Source organism: Mesoplodon densirostris, chromosome 4 (assembly GCF_025265405.1).
Source record: "Mesoplodon densirostris isolate mMesDen1 chromosome 4, mMesDen1 primary haplotype, whole genome shotgun sequence".
Lineage (NCBI taxonomy): Eukaryota > Metazoa > Chordata > Mammalia > Artiodactyla > Ziphiidae > Mesoplodon > Mesoplodon densirostris.
The window spans coordinates 125,581,105-125,599,162 of NC_082664.1; the positions used below are offsets into that span (position 1 = coordinate 125,581,105).

General features: G+C 36.2%; 1 protein-coding gene across 1 annotated transcript in view; it reads right to left on the minus strand.

The window, feature by feature from the left end:
- Positions 1-3: 3 nt before the first annotated feature.
- The window catches only part of PIAS1 (protein inhibitor of activated STAT 1), a 124,643-nt gene continuing 106,588 nt past the window's right edge, over positions 4-18,058 (minus strand). Inside the window, exons 9-14 of the mRNA XM_060097119.1 lie at positions 13,431-13,591; positions 11,568-11,698; positions 10,668-10,848; positions 6,917-7,059; positions 4,873-4,910; positions 4-4,203 (exon numbers count right to left, since the gene is read on the minus strand). Of these exons, the coding sequence (XP_059953102.1) occupies positions 3,910-4,203; positions 4,873-4,910; positions 6,917-7,059; positions 10,668-10,848; positions 11,568-11,698; positions 13,431-13,591 (948 nt within the window). The 3' untranslated portion in view covers positions 4-3,909. The remainder of the gene's footprint in view (positions 4,204-4,872; positions 4,911-6,916; positions 7,060-10,667; positions 10,849-11,567; positions 11,699-13,430; positions 13,592-18,058) is intronic.

The following is an 18,058-nucleotide window of genomic DNA, read 5'->3' on the forward strand; positions in this document are numbered from 1 at the left end:
AACTGAAGGCTTTTCTTTTATTACATCTAAAGAGCTCTACATAAACAGGTAACATTCAATAGGTAAACAATTTTTTTTCCAATGCATGTAATAAATATTTTCACTTGGTACTTTTATACAAACTGACATTGGTCTACTATACATTTTTAAAAGCCATTTTACTGGTTTGGCATGCGGTATGGAAATTCTAAGAGAGAAAGTTTTAAGGCAATGAATCACAGATTTAAGTTCATGGAATTTATGGTAACTTTTATATCTGTTTATATACATTTTTCCCCTTTGTTAATTAAACAATTAACAGCAGCACACTCTGGGACCACCAGCTATTCTCCCTCCCTCTTTCTGAAATCTAAGCTTTGTGTTTTCTTTTAATTAAAAAAACAGAATTCAACATGTATTGATAAAACAAAACTCTTACTAAAATAATTTCAAATGTGCTTTAAAGTCCTAAAGATCTTGAAGTGTTTTATGTGTTTAAAATTGCAGCTGTTTAAAAACAATATTCTTTCCACAATTAGTAATTTAAAATTGGGATGTATTTTCATTCAGTTTCAGACATTTGACTCAAAGGAAAATCTGCCAAGAAATCACATTTCTCAGAAGCTTAAGTGTATCTTTTCTAAGTCAGTAATAATAGAGAATTGTGATAATGTCTACATTAATAGAAGTAGAAAATTTTTAATGCTCAAAATAAATTAGTCAACCAAGCGTGGCATGGTTAAGGTCCAGATACTTTTAAAAACGTGTTCAATAATGCCCACAAAATAATTAAAAGCCACTTCAACCCTGCTAGTCAAACAGCTATTATACTAAAGATGTGTGTGTGTGCATATACACACACACCCCCACCCACAGTACTATACAGACATACAAACATATGCGCACCTATTATGAGTGACCAAGGCAAGGGGGTGGTGCTAACTTGACTAAAGATTCTGAGAGTCATTATTTGACCACAGCATGTCAATATTAGCATGGGTGGAGGAGTGACGGTGGGCTAGGGAAAAAAGAAATAACTGTGCTTTAAAAACAAACAAACAAAAACTTAGAAGATAAAGATGCAGTGCATGACTCCACTAATAATTACTATGGGTCATAAAAAGTCTGATTGACTAATAGCGGCCATGAGACCAACAGAGTAATAGCTACTACTACTGCAACATTTTAGGAAGTTAACAACTGAAGGGAACAAACTCCTTAAGAGTGGAATGAACTAAAATAAAAAGACAAACTGAATGGTTAGTTTCTCCCGTGGAGACACGACCAAAGCTACTAGACAGACATTTATTTCTCCCTGTTACCTGTTCTTCCCTTCGGTTGGTGTAACGCAGGACCCTGAGGGAAAATAACCCTCTCCAAAACTGGGCTGAAGAAAGTAGAGGGACGGTTTTTCAACTGGATCATTCAAAGAGTTTGTTATTCAGCATCATACACAAAGTTATTGATCAGAATTCTGAGACCACTAACAACAACAAATAAAGAAAAACAAAACTATTCATTTTATCTTAGGTAGCTGAATTAACAGAAACGTTTCCTATAACAATGTGAAATAAGAAGCAACTCCCTACAATTTAAGTAATTTCTATCCCAATCTGAATTTAGACACAAATTATAATACTATTAGATATTAGCCTAAGTTAACATGGCAATGAGAGTTCTAAAGTGTGTACTCACATAACACCAGATTCATTAAAAAACTTAACTATTTCCTGTTTTAACTGACAATGAATTTTTTTTATTGCAAATTGTTTAGTGACTATAACTCAGCCATGTATGTGTGGAATACACATGCGTAGGGAAGACTATATAACTCAGTTGTCACTCACACACACTTGTCTATAAATACATATATACACACACACATATACATATCAATACCAACTTGTTTTTCAAAATTCAAGTCAACAATTTGGTGGCAGAGAGATACTGTAAAAACAGGTATGTTTAGATGCCACACAGTCATGTGAACCATTAATTTCATCAGACAACAGAAGATACAGCCATCTTGAACTCTAACTGGATTAAAGTGGGTCAATTTGTCACCACTGCAAGGTTTAAAATGACAATTTTATACACAAAGGTGGTCCTTCATCAACTCTGAGAACATTAACAGTTGTGATATAAAAATCCAGTCTGGGGCTTCCCTGGTGGCGCAGTGGTTGAGAGTCCGCCTGCCGATGCAGGGGACATGGGTTCGTGCCCCGGTCCGGGAAGATCCCACATGCCGCGGAGCAGCTGGGCCCGTGAGCCATGGCCGCTGAGCCTGCGCGTCCGGAGCCTGTGCTCCGCAACGGGAGAGGCCACAACAGTGAGAGGCCCGCGTACCGCAAAAAAAAAAAAAAAAAAAAAAAAATACAGTCTGGAAAATTGGTAATCGTTATGCCCCTTCTTTATCTTTTCTGTTAAACCTGCTTAAACCTTTCAATCAGATAAACAACACCTTCAGATATCACCTGAAAAACGGACCTTCTCTGACGAGGATTTTGGAACACAAGTAGAACCACTTTTTCCTTCCCTCCAACCCTCACTCATTTCCTGAAAAACAGTTTTCAATATATTTACATTTCCATTATTAATAAGAGTAGATCAGACTGATCCATGAATTCTTAAAAAGATTTGGCTTTCCTATGTCATGCTTGTCTTTAAAAGGTGAAGAAAAATATAAAACAAACAACTAGGCTAAAAAAATAAGTACACTCAGAACCAGAGAGTGAAAATGACTAAGGATCAAGCCCATTTTGAATTTCAACTGTTTATCAGATGATAGATTTCTACAGACTGACATGTGTGGTGCATTGTATTTTCCGAAGAGAATTTACTTTTAAGGATAACTGACTGTCTTTCTTTTTTGAGGTGATGTAGCCTTACCTCTGTCAGCTGCACAAGACATCCAACAGGGCTTTCTAAGCTATTTTGACTTCCTACTTTGGTATGAAGATCTTACATGAAAACTTGTTACCCTGTGGCCAAAAAAGCAGGTGATCACAGACTTGGTTTAAATACATAATACTGGCAATCCAAATTTAAAATAAAGAACTAGACTAAAGTGTATTATTCACAGGTCGGCTAAGCCTACTCCTTACCCAGATAGCTCTACTCCAATCTCTGAAACATATGCTCAGGGGTATCTAGCAAATAAGAGACAATATGTGATGGAGAACATGCAATTGGGATAGTCGATAAAGATGCTCATATGAGAGTTCAAGACCTTCAAAGCACTCTGAAAGAAGCAGGCAACTGATTTATCAACTGAATGCAAACTCGGGAGAAGGAACAGTAACGACACAAAAATACACACAGACACACACACACCCACAAGCTATGTCCTGAAAATACATAGGGAATGCAGAGGAACAGATGAAATTTATAACTTAAGGCTGGATAAAATATGCACACACACAAACAGAATCCAAGTCTGTCATTTTTAGAAAATGGAAATTAAAACTATCCCCCCCAGCCCCTCCCCACAACAAAGAAAAGCCCACAATTTAAAACTTCATACATGCAATTCCTTTTCTGTTATTGCAAATAAAATAATGCCATTGAAGTAAAATAAAACCAAATAGGACAAATGATGAAAAAAAAAATCTTCAGAATCCAGAAAGAATGAACTGAAGGTGGTTTATGGGTACTTGTTTTTTTTCTTTTTTTTTTCTTTTCTTTCCTTTTTTTTGTTTTTTACAAGTGTTTTTTCAGACAGGCAGTCTTAGATTTATATACAAAAGTAAAACTGAAAATATAGTTTTGTTCTCTGTACATTTCTTTTAATTTTTTCCCTAAAAAAAAGGAAAAAAAACACGCTTGTGTACTTTTCTAAACAGAATAAGGTAAAACATAGCACAAAGTTCTCTTCTTTCTACCAAGTCCATTTAATCTGGGGTAGGGATGGAAGCAGCAGGGGCAAGGGAATCAGTCCAATGAGATAATGTCTGGTATGATGCCGAAGATGGATGCTGTGTCTGTGCTGCTCCTATTTGCGACGGTGTGGCTATGGCTCTCCCTTAGGCTGTTGGAGGATACGAGGCTGCTGTTACTGCCACTGCTGCTTCCATTGGTGGTTGGCAGAGAAGTACTGCCTCCTGCACTTAACTGATCAAGAAACATCTGTGAGGAGGTATATGGAAAAAACCGAGACGAGTGTAAGAGGTCTTGATCATCTGAAACCGCTGCTGCTGCAGCGGCAAGCAGGGAGGTGTTATAATGCTAGGGAGGGGAAACAAAACACAGGAAATAAAGTTAATTATACTTATAAATTAATAAACTTTCTTCTCAGCAGAACAAAGTCCTGAATTTAATATATTCTGAGTACCTGGTGTTTCTGAAATATTTAGTAAAACATTTTGCAAAATCAAATGGTCTTATGTAATGATCACATCATTGACCTTTTTTTTTTAATTTTAATTTTTATTGGCACATCACTGATCTTAAGAGACATTTTTGTAGCTAAAACTGGGGGGGGGGTTGTGGGAGGGAATAAAAATATTATTTTTTTGTTTTCATTTGTATTGCAAGCAATTTTCATAGTGCTATTTCCAAAGAGGCATATACTCAGAAGCAGCAGGAAACAGGAAAGTCCACTTTCTTTCTCTTCTGGAGATGTATGGCCAAGAAATTTATCAGTCAATATGACTCACTGCCCTGTTTTTTATAAAACAGTACTGGGAACCAACAAATAGACACTGTAGTTACTATATATTCAGGCACAGCTGAAACAAAGGGACTTTTATTTAAAATTTTAAAACCTTAACAATAATGGGTATAACTACTCTGAATTTCCTAAGGAAATTTATTTTCTTTCTCTTGGCTACATATTATACTTTTAAGTATTTTAACTTAGAATTAAAATAACAGTATTTTTTTCATATAACATACCTGATTGTCTCCTGATAAGAAAGGAAAGAAATCTAATCCTGTGGGAGAAAAAATTATTTTAGTTTAAAAAAAAGAAACAAAAGAAAGAAAGAAAAAGCCTTCCAAATGCCCCAATACTACAAAAACAAATATCTTAAAAAGCTAATTCTAAATTCATTTAGAATTTTATTTAAACATGAAGAGTTGAGCTGAATGTTTTACATCTCTCCCATCTCTAGATTACAAAGCCTGGAGTTCAACCTTTAGCAATGATTTGCACTCCAGTGACTCCATTTGTGGGACTTGGGCCACTGCTGCCCTGTTAAGTCCAACACTGATCCCTTAAATTGACAGAGCACTTTTCACTAGATGCTCTCATTGACTCCCCTAAAGTCAGCTTTCAATCTACTCGAATTTACTCCTCACAAGCACCTCATGAGGTATGTAATTTCTTTGGTCTCATTTTGTGGATAAGAATGTTTTTACATTAAGCAAGTTGTAAGACAGATTTTCTTTCTCAAATTCCTTCATTTCCCACTATCTGTTCCAGATTCTAACTCAGAGACTCCTGAGTGACATGAGAGGGGAAGAGATCTGAGGGGGTGTCTGACTGCTGGCGTGGAGGCTATTACAGAAGGACCAGCTCTCATCCCTGGCTGCCAGGAAGTCATTGTAAGCCGGCCCCTTCCAAGTCACATTCTTGTCCATATTGCCCAATGTGTAATGTGACGAAGAGCAAGTAAACCAACATGAATAAAATGCCTTATTATGATATCTAAACTTGGAGAAAAGTACAACAAGCAGGTATAGATAAAAATATGACAACAACAAAAACACTTTGGGGATCCATCCACTGTCTACACTAGAACAGATTATAACATAAGGATCCTGCAAAATGTATAGTGCTGTGTTTTTTGTTTGTTTGTTTTGGCCATGCCGCAAGGCATGTGGGATCTTAGGTCCCCAACTGGGGATCGAACCTGCATCCCCTGCACTGGAAGCATGGAGTCTTAACCACCAGACCGCCGGGGAAGTCCCAGTACTGCAGTTCTTGATAGTGAGCTTGGCAGTGGGCTAACAGGCAGTGAGAAATGGGGCTACACTGCCTAACAAGAGTAGCTGCTAACCACCTGATGTGGCTATTTCAATTTACTAAGATTAAATAAAATGAAAAATTCAGTTCTTTAGTCATACTAGCCACATTTTAAATGTCCCATAACCACATGTGGCTAGTGGCTACTGTACTGGTCAGATTACATTTCCCTAACTGCAGAAGGTTCTATTGGACAGAGCTGAAATAGGGTTTTCATAACAATCACTAAGAATCCACTCAACTGTCTCAGCTCCCAAGATCCTTGGCAGTGACCCTGAATTTTACTGTAGGAAATGGGTGGAGGGCACTTTGTGCTTCTGTATTATATTTTCTACAATGAGCAGATATGGCTTTTTGTAATTTAAAAAATGTTCTCAGATTATATGGCTAATGTACAAATTATTAAATTACAAAGATAATGAGAACTAGTAATTCTTTTTGATAATGTAAATGATTATTATGAACTCAAAATACATCGTAGAAATGAGTATACTGACATTTCAAATTACTTTCAAAAAGAAGAATCAGGTTCACCCGAATAAAAATTAAAGCTTTCCAATGTTTCAATTCTGCATTATCTAAAATACAATATGACATAGCTACCCACAATGCCTTCTGCATTATAACTGGATTCAGGGAACAAAAAATAATTGCCATAAATATCAAAATTTAAAGCAACATATTGGAAGTCATTAAAAAACAACCTGCAGACTACTTTGAAGCACACAAAACCTAAAGGTCATTGCACTGTTTTTACCACTGGTAGTAAAACACTGGCTACTGATGAAGGTACTAACAAGGAACTGAGTCTGTATTTATTTATGACCACTGTGTGTATTTCTCCCAGTTTCCTAGATCCAACCCCCTCTTTTCCTAATCTTTCGACCTTTCTTATACTTGCCCAGAAGAAGACTATATAGATCAAAGGCATTCACAATGCTATGTGACGACACAGAAGAACCGGTGACTCACCTTGCAAGTCATAAGGCATGGGTGTCATGTGGAAAGGATGTCTGTAGTCTTGGATGAGGGATGTGTTAATATAGCTTGTGTCTACAGCAGGGAGGCTTGGGGTGCGGGACACTGGAGATGCTTGATGTGGAAGACTTAATATGCTAGAAGAAGAAAAGGTATGCAAATTTTCATGAGTCAGTTGAACTTTTAAAAAGGGTTGCATCTCACAATGAGTCCTAGTTTTTGTGCTGAAAATAAAAACAAAAGACAAGTAAAGCAATAGATAATTTAGACTACCATAATTATTAGGAAATAATTTGTATACTTAATAGCATCTTTCAGAGGCTATAGGGAAAAAAAGATGGACGCAATGGTATCCAATCATAAATCACATGTTGTCTTTGGAACAATGTCATCTACACTTTCAGAATGCAGGGGGAAGGCATGGCTGAGCCACTTCAATGGAATGAGTGAAAAGTATCTACAGCAGACAAAATTCTGAAACCTTTAAAAAATAAGCACTAGAGTGCTGGCTAGTAAAAAGTTTAGGTAAATCCTTGCAAAGAAAACACATATTAACAAGACTAGGGGAATGCAGCAATATGAGCAGTGAGGAGTTAACAGTGGCCCTCAGACTTGTAAGATTTACGAGAATAAAAACTAGGTACTGTTTATCTCGGTATATTCAATGTCCGGCACAGTCATTATCACGCTATTTACATAAAAGGCCTGCTGAATGAACGAAGGCAGCAAGACAAGGAGTAAAGATGCTCCATAATGAACAGGTGGTACAGCGTTTTTAAAGGGAGAATAGTATAAATGGAAAAAGAAAAAAAGAACAAAGAGAGGGATTCTGGAAGAACAGAGTGAAATGTTTAAGTAGCTGAGTAGTTAAATCTTTTTTTCTTTACCAAAAATCAAGGAAAAGCAAAAAGGAGGGAGAAATAAAGGAAAAAGAAAAGGAAGAATTAAAATGATTTTGAAAAGAAAAAGAAAGAATTCTAATAGTCCTGAGTGAAAACATAAGGGCCATATGCTATCCCAACCATACAAGAGGCTAATAGACATGTAAGTTATAGAAAATAAAGAGAAAAGAAGGTAGAAACAGGCTGTCTTTTGCTTTTAAAACTTCACGTAAAGTCCTCAGGGTATAGAGATGCAATTTCAATGGTAAAGAATATTTCAAAAGATGCCAAGGTTGGATTTCCAGGAATAGAGTTCTAGTTATGACCTTCTACCATATTTTTATGAATGGGATATGAAGCATAAAATATACTCTCATCCACCTCATAAAAATGTTTTGTCTAATGGAAACTTAACTAAACCTCTTACATCTATAGAAAGTACCATTTTCCATTAGCTATCTCCTCTGACAATACCTAAGGGATTACAAGAGAGACAAAAGGAGTTGAAATGCTAGTCTCTGAAAACATCTTGGTATACCAAACAGCAAAGGTAATTTCTGGATGAACACTCAGCAGCTAAAGACAGCAAAATGTTTTACATTTACTAATCTTTGCCTCTTTATAATTCCTGGCTGGCTCCTTCTCTTTCAATTTTATGATAATATTCTAAAGTGCATTTCCACCTTCACACTGCACAATAACAAATACAATATGCTGGGTTTAGGTTTCTATTTATTGGCTAGTCATTACTGAAAAATGGTCACTGGTACTGAATATGGTGCTATTCTTCTAAAAATGTCATAAACTTTCAGGTTGCCTGTTTTTATCTGAAAATCAAGAGAGAAAGGTCTGGCGTTAGCAAATACTCTATCTGGGTTCAATTAGTCACTGGGAAGCTCAGGAAGTAGTTAATGCATCTAATGTAATTTCCCAAACATAATAAACAAACTATTTCTGGAGAAACAGCAAAGCAAATATTCAAAGAAGAAAAATTAGATTTCGAAACACTCAGAAAGTTTCCTTTAAGGAAAAGTGTTTACATATGTATGACTACTATCAATATACGAAAGAGCAGAACTAACGTATATATAATGATGCATTTAATCCATAAAGTATTTATATACCCAGATTTATGAAATATATTTTAAGGTGCTGTTTTAGGGCATTTAAAGTAATAAAATGATGATATGTTTTGGTCATGCTATGTTAAATCTACCATTTAAAAATATATATAAAACATAAAATATCTTAGGATCAAAATTCTACAGATATTTGCTCTAACTACACCAGCTTTTGCTAATTTGACTCTTCGTCCCTCCCCGCCCCCCACCCACAACTCAGATTTAAGAAAGAAGCTGGTATAGTAATACGGTCGGGCTTGTTGGATAACAGCCATCAACGCAGGCTTTCATCAGAGGTGAATGTTCATAAAGTAGGATGTAAGGCAGAATTAGTGTTTAAATATTCATTTTGTATAGAATTATGATACTGCTTTTAATGTCTTTTATTTCTGTCTCTATGATAAAATAAGCTACGCTAGAGTGAAAATATCAACCTGCGTCATATGTCTGGTTGTACTATAAAGATTCCTGAAATAGTCAAAGTCCTGTAATGAGAGAGGAGCCACATTTATCACAATTGTGCTCTTTTACTGTTGCAACTTCATCTTTCAAGTAACTACAAATATACTCAAATAGAAGATCTTTTTATCTCATCAAACAATATCAAGCTTGAAAATAATTTGACTCCAAGCACAGAAATGCCTGCTTTTGGTCTGGTGTTTACTTTTCCTCTTTAACCTTGAAATCTGTAACAATGCTTTCTGCAGACTTTCCCTTCCTCACTTACATTCTTCCTTCAGGCACTACAGTTTGCTGGAAGATTTTCTGAATAGCTCCTATTCAATTACATCAGGCCACATAACTCTCCTGATATATACCTAAAAGGGGTCACACGTGGATTTCTAGATTTACCTTTGGTGTGCTACAACTGTGCCTCAGCAAAACATGAAGTCTTTTGCTGAGAATCCCCGAAGTGTCTCTTAAGACTAACACTCTGTTTAAGAGTACAGCTAGAGTCAGCTACTTGTTTTACCATCCTCTACAAAATGTTAAACTCTTTAAGGTTGGGACTGTACTTACTTACTTTATTATCACCCATGTTTAGCACAGCGTGTTTTACATAAAGTAGGTAACAGTGTTTCATGAAGTGACGTGAAGCATAACCAAGGTACATTATTACCAATATGAGACTAATGGGAAGTATGGGAAATGAGCCTGCAAAACATAAAGCATTGTGTACTGCAACTTAAGTCCTGCATTTCTTTCATTGCCAGTCTTATACATTCTGAGGCAGGTTTAAAGCATTCATCTGGACTTCCTCTGCTTTCTGCTTGAAACACTCAACTGCGGGTTAATTTTACAGCACACATTTTCCAGTTTGAGTAAATATTTTAAATCCTACGACCAGCATTAGGATCACCTGGGAACTTATTAGAAATACACATTTTCTCAGTTCCTATTCCTGAATCAGACATGGGGTCTAGGGAAGCAATGTGTTTTAATAAGCCCTTCAGGTGATACTGATGTATACCCAAGTTTAAGAACCACTGTACTAGAATCATCTTTTGGTACAATGAAGACCATATCCAAGTGACCCCTTTAATGCATTATTCCAACCCCTTAAGAAACACATCTGAGAAAAATTCAACTTATTCTCTGATTACTAAGTTTTACAATCATTACTAAGTTAAGTTTTACAATCATTTTATTTAGCAGATCTTTTAACCCTATTTGCAAAATTAACTTTCACAATGAATTGTTCTTTTTTTTTTTTTTTTTTTTTTTTAAGATCTCACCACTTACCCTTTATTACTTAGTGGTGATGTGGGAGAGAGAGAAGGGCAGGTTCTCTTGGCAGATGGCTCTTCCTCCTCTTCATCAGATGAACTGTCTATGGTTAGGTCAATCACCTCTACTTTCTTACTTTTATTTGAGGACTGGTGATGAGAAGCCACTTGGTGCTCTAATGTGGAGCTCAAGCATCCTGTGTGGGAATGATTGAAACACAAGGCATAAAAGACCTGTAACATCTCTTTTTCTCAGCCTATGGATTCAATTATCAGTTGTAGTTTAGACTTTATCAGTTACAGTATATTGCTAGGGTCCAAGAATATAAAAGCAACAGTGGCTCTGTTCCCCTAAGCTTAAAACTATTATTTATTATCGGTTGTTAAAGGATTTTTTTGAAAAACAATTCTGAATTAGGGCAAACAATCAAAGTATATGTCCACCTCAGAATAAAAGTAGTCTGAGGGCAAACACTATATATTACACATGTTTACCTGTACAATACCTGATATACTGAGAGATGTTATAGTAACATTTTTAAAAAGTCATAGTTTCCTTCCAGCAAAAACATACTAAAAAAGCCAGGAAAAAAATGTAAGTGAAAAAAGAACATTCACTAACCTGTACCAAGTCTGTAAAAAATTTAAAAGGATACCATTTCAAAAGCATGACTTTAGAAATAACTTATTAGATTATGTTACTCTGAAATCTTATACCACAAAATTTTAAAAGCTGGCAGAAAGTGAATTTAGAGTTTCACTACTTCTGAACATTTAATCAATAATTTAATAAGAGTTACTGAGCTATCCATAAACTGCTGAGTATTCTTAAAATTTTTATGTGTTTTAATATTGAAAACCAAGCCTTTAAAACAACAGGGAGACTGCCCCACTCTTTTGGAAAACTAACACTCACCATCAACTCCATTGTAAGAGGCAGAAACTTCCTGTATTTCCTTTTTTGATCTCATAGGTGCCCAAGAGCCATCCTCCTTAAACTGTATTTCATCACAATCTGTACAGTACTTCAGGATTTCCATAAACAAGCTATAAAAAACATTTTGTCCTTTGAATATCACATTCTAAAGTAAGACCAATTAGAATTATTACTATTCAAAAAACATTCAGACCTTCTATGTTCTGTACAAGTATAAATGAGAAAGAAAGTGTAACAGACAAAGTATATCTGTTCTCAAAATCTAGGGCTAAATAGGAGAATAGTTACTTAAATTATGGTACCTGTATGCAAGAAAATATTATGTAACCATGAAACATGAGGTTTCCAAAGATTTTTTTTTAATAATATGGGGGGAAATATATGTTCACAGAAAGTGTGAAGAGGCCAAGAAAAGAAAACTCTATATTTTAAAAATAAAATTCTGTGTGTGAGTGGTATATAAATAGTGCTTATCTCTCAGTGGTGACATTGTGGATATTTATTCTTTTTCTTTATATTTTTCAACATAATCCAAATTGCCTACAATAAGCACATCTTATTTGATAACTCAAGAAATACATGCAAAAATATGTATTGAAAGTTAAAGCTCCTTGATAATTACCATGCAGATATTAAAAAATGAGATTTTCAAAAATGTGTAAAATTAATGTTCAAATTCTTAGGTTGTAATGTTAAATGAAACCAAAGGATAAAAAATACTAATACTGTATAATCACAAATATGGGGAAAAAAATCAGAAAATAACAGCTTTTTATTTTCGTATGTTTCCAATTTTTCTTTAGGAGTGTGTGTGTATGTGTGGCTTTTATAGTAAGAAAGAATAATCCCAATTGATGCAGGCATCTAGAGTTACATAATATACAGAGTTGGTAAAATATTATTCAATTCTGATTTATTAGTGATCACTGACATCTCTGAAAAATCAAACATAAAACATTTAAGTTACATGTTTACTTCTCCCCATATGTCTGGTCTGACATCTTTCAAGCTCTGGATTACACTTCTATCACTAAATGTATTCCATTCCTTAGGTTATACCTTCAGGCTTCTATGTTTTCTCAAATATTATAGGTAAGTTGTATTAAGCATTTTTCTAAAGAGTACAGGAAATCTCAAGAAGATCCTTCTTTTCACAATTTATCTTTGTTCAGTGGCAAAAAGGAAAAAAAGGAGGCTAGAGAATAGGAGAAAACTGAAAGGGATATTCGAAGATGTTTGGAAGGACAGATAAAATACCAGAGTGTTAAAAAAAATAATCAACTGTTGTGATGCTATAGGTGGAGAAGAAAGACAAAGACAAGTATTTTAGAGAAAACAGAAAAACAAAGAGAGCTGCTATTCAGTGTGTTGATCAGTTTTAGGAGTCCGTATGGTAGGGAGTAGGTATGCTGGCCCACAACTGAAGCACCAGGAAATCTCCAAAAACAGACCAATTTCTGGTCAGTTAGGTTAGCCAGAGTTTCACAGTTCTTTCATTCTCTCTCCAAAATGGTCTGCATGTCTAGGGATAGATGGATTCATGTTAGGAAAAGGTGTAAGTACATCCTACTTAGAACCACTGGTGCTTTAAAATGGTAAATGTCAGGAGGCACTAACAGTAAGGCACACATTTTCCAAACAAGGGCACAGAAAGTTAAAAAGGAAAAATGTTCACAATGTTAATTACTTAGAAAACTACTGACTTCTACAGTCATGAAAATCCTAAAAATACGTAACTCAGAGAACACTACCTATAGAATTTTAATCCCAAACGTGATGGATAACAAAACCAATAATAGATGGTTACTTTGAAGTACAAGGAAAAACTTTAAATTGACATACCCATCAATAATAAGGTGTTCATACGGAGCCTTCTTATCACAGACAGGACAAACCCAAGTTGGTTTTTTCTCATTCATCTGAATATAAAGAGTTGCATCAAAACACTGCAGATGAGAACACGTAAGGGCCCGACATGGAATTGTCAGCCGCATTTTACCAAGCTTTGAAAAAGGGAGACAAAAGTAAATATTAGACAACTGTTATACAAAATTTTTCCTGAAACACAAAGTGTATGTATTCCAATTTAAAGCGTATTCTGTTTACTTTTAACACATTTTCTGTGAAACATCTACCGGTTAAAAATTACAATATTTCTTTGGATGTTAAAATAGAGAGACTATGGAAAGTTACAGCAGAGGTTATTTACCCTCAATCCACAGCTTACAGATCTGCTTTTAGGGGGAAGAACTATGAACGCCTTGAAATTACATGCAAAATCTTGTAAGTGTGTGCATTTTTCCAGGGAAAGTGCTTTCACCAAATTCTTAGAGTAGTCCCTAATCCAAAAATGTTAAGAACCACTTTACTAGGTATTGGGAAAGGAAAAAGGAATGCCTTATTAAATGCTCAAGATACAGATACTCTCATTAAGATATCAGGTTGATTGTAATTCAGAGGTCAGAACAGAATAAGCATTCCCCACAATGCTCGGCATAATTGCCAAACAGCAGCTCTGAGAAGAAACCCAGGTGTGCGCACTCTCTTCCCTCACTGGGCACCATCACAGGCAATTCAGCAAACACCTCTGGACCTCTAGCATCTCTAGCATGTTATGAGACTTGCTCTTCTTGCCCTGCAAATAGTGCTTATGCTGACATAGGTTGAGTCTGCCCTACGAACAATGAAATCTGCTTCATCTGGTCCCTGAAATGCCAGCTTTGGACCAAAGCAGAAAAGCTGTCCAAAGATCTGCCCAGGGAGTTACCATATCATGACCTCCTTGCATGGAAGACACTTCGTACAGTACAGCTGGATAACCACTGTGGGGTCCCCGTAGGTCACAATGGCCATACAGTATAGAAGTCACCTACTTTCAGTAACCACATTTTTTGCAAAATATCAGGAAAAGATCTTCCACATGTTTGTGAGCTTGAAAAACATAAGGCCTTGGAAAGGATATGAGTTAAATGAGGAAAAAAGAGGAAAAGATTCTTGGCTTAGGAGAATTTCACGGAAATGTGCAATTTCCTAGTCTACCAAGGAAATTAACTGTCATTTGGGGCCCTAAATTATTGTTCTCACACCAGTGATTTACTGTGCCTCTAGGAAAGGCACTTAACCTTGCTGGGCCTCTTTTTCTATCTATGAAGTAACATGGTTTCCTCCTTACTTCAACAGGATGTAGTGATGAAGAATAAAAAAGGACCCAGAATGTGTCATCAACTTGAGGGAGTAATGCCAATTTACAGTATCAGAAGTATGGACAGGAGGACTCCCAAACTCATTCTATGAGGCCACCATCACCCTGATACCAAAACCAGACAAGGATGTCACAAAGAAAGAAAACTACAGGCCAATATCACTGATGAACATAGATGCAAAAATCCTCAACAAAATACTAGCAAACAGAATCCAACAGCACATTAAAAGGATCATACACCACGATCAAGTGGGGTTTATCCCAGGAATGCAAGGATTCTTCAATATACGCAAATCAATCAACATGACACAACATATTAACAAATTGAAGGAGAAAAACCATATGGTCATCTCAATAGATGCAGAGAAAGCTTTCGACAAAATTCAACACCCATTTATGATAAAAACACTCCAGAAAGAAGGCATAGAGGGAACTTTCCTCAACATAATAAAGGCCATATATGACAAACCCACAGCCAACATCATCCTCAATGGTGAAAAACTGAAAGCATTTCCACTAAGATCAGGAACAAGACAAGGTTGCCCACTTTCACCACTCTTATTCAACATACTTTGGGAAGTTTTAGCCACAGCAATCAGAGAAGAAAAGGAAATAAAAGGAATCCAAATCGGAAAAGAAGAAGTAAAGCTGTCACTGTTAGCAGATGACATGATACTATACATAGAGAATCCTAAAGATGCTACCAGAAAACTACTAGAGTTAATCAATGAATTTGGTAGAGTAGCAGGATACAAAATAAATGCACAGAAATCTCTGGCATTCCTATACACTAATGATGAAAAATCTGAAAGTGAAATCAAGAAAAAACTCCCATTTACCACTGCAACAAAAAGAATAAAATATCTAGGAATAAACCTACCTAAGGAGACAAAAGACCTCTATGCAGAAAATTACAAGACACTGATGAAAGAAATTAAAGATGATACAAATAGATGGAGAGATATACCATGTTCTTGGATTGGAAGAATCAACATTGTGAAAATGACTCTACTACCCAAAGCAATCTACAGATTCAATGCAATCCCTATCAAACTACCACTGGCATTTTTCACAGAACTAGAACAAAAAATTTCACAGTTTGTATGGAAACACAAAAGACCCCGAGTAGCCAAAGCAATCTTGAGAACTAAAAACGGAGCTGGAGGAATCAGGCTCCCTGACTTCAGACTATACTACAAAGCTACAGTTATCAAGACAGTATGGTACTGGCACAAAAACAGAAAGATAGATCAATGGAACAGGATAGAAAGCCCAGAGATAAACCCACGCACATATGGTCACCTTATCTTTGATAAAGGAGGCAGGAATGTACAGTGGAGAAAGGACAGCCTCTTCAATAGGTGGTGCTGGGAAAACTGGACAGGTACATGTAAAAGTATGAGATTAGATCACTCCCTAACAGCATGCACAAAAATAAGCTCAAAATGGATTAAAGACCTAAATGTAAGGCCAGACACTATCAAACTCTTAGAGGAAAACATAGGCAGAACATTCTATGACATAAATCACAGCAAGATACTTTTTGACCCACCTCCTCAAGAAATGGAAATAAAAACAAAAATAAACAAATGGGACCTAATGAAATTTCAAAGCTTTTGCACAGCAAAGGAAACCATAAACAAGACCAAAAGACAACCCTCAGAATGGGAGAAAATATTTGCAAATGAAGCAACTGACAAAGGATTAATCCCCAAAATTTACAAGCAGCTCATGCAGCTCAGTAACAAAAAAACAAACAACCCAATCCAAAAATGGGCAGAAGATCTAAAGAGACATTTCTCCAAAGAAGATATACAGACTGCCAACAAACACATGAAAGAATGCTCAACATCATTAATCATTAGAGAAATGCAAATCAAAACTACAATGAGATATCATGTCACACAGTCAGAATGGCCATCATCAAAAAATCTAGAAACAATATATGCCGGAGAGGGTGTGGAGAAAAGGGAGCACTCTTGCACTGCTGGTGGGAATGTGAATTGGTACAGCCACTATGGAGAACAGTATGGAGGTTCCTTAAAAAACTACAAATAGAACTACCATATGACCCAGCAATCCCAATACTGGGCATATACATAATTCAAAAAGTCTCATGTACCAAAATGTTCATTGCAGCTCTATTTACAATAGCCCAGAGATGGAAACAACCTAAGTGTCCATCATTGGATGAATGGATAAAGAAGATGTAGCACATATATACAATGGAATATTACTCAGCCATAAAAAGAAATAAAATTGAGCTATCTGTAATGAGGTGGATGGACCTAGAGTCTGTCATACAGAGTGAAGTAAGTCAGAAAGAGAAAGACAAATACCGTATGCTAACACATACATATGGAATTTAAGAAAAAAAGAATTTCATGAAGAACCTATGGGTAAGACAGGAATAAAGACACAGACCTAGTAGAGAATGGACTTGAGGATATGGGGAGGGGGAAGGGTAAGCTGTGACAAAGTGAGAGAGTGGCATGGACATATATACACTACCAAACGTAAAATAGATAGCTAGTGGGAAGCAGCTGCATAGCACAGGAAGATCAGCTCGGTGCTTTGTGACCACCTAGAGGGGTGGGATAGGGAGGGTGGGAGGGAGGGAGACACAAGAGGGAAGAGATATGGGAACATATGTATATTTTTAACTGATTCACTTTGTTATAAAGTAGAAACTAACACACCATTGTAAAGCAATTATACTCCAATAAAGATGTAAAAAAAAATAAGAAGTATGGACAGGAGGGATGCAGAGAAAACTGATAGCTTCCTTCTCTGTGCTCCCAACTCTATACTGCATATGATTACACTATTTATTTATGTGTTTCTCCTCCTACTAGAAACACACTGGGCTCATCTCCTTATCCCTGGCACTGGGAAAGGTACCTGCTATACATACAGCAAGAAGATGGTCCTGTGTACTGATCAGGCTTCAGCTATGCACGCTGGGTAGTTCTAGGAGGCACCATTCATTGAGGGTATGAATCCTGGAAGTTATTTAGCCTCTCTGAGCCTTAGTTTTAGAAAATGGGGATAAAAATAGCATCTATACCATATGACTGTGGGGTCTAAATTATATTTATTGCACAGGGCCTGACACAGAGCAAGTACTCAATATATGTCCCCCATTATTAATTAAAGTACAGAAACATATTTGCTTCAAATCACCCTGTAAGCTAGTAGGAGACCCACTCAAACCTCAGCCCAGTCAGTCTTCTCTGTTATGCTCACACAGTATTAAACAACTCCATTA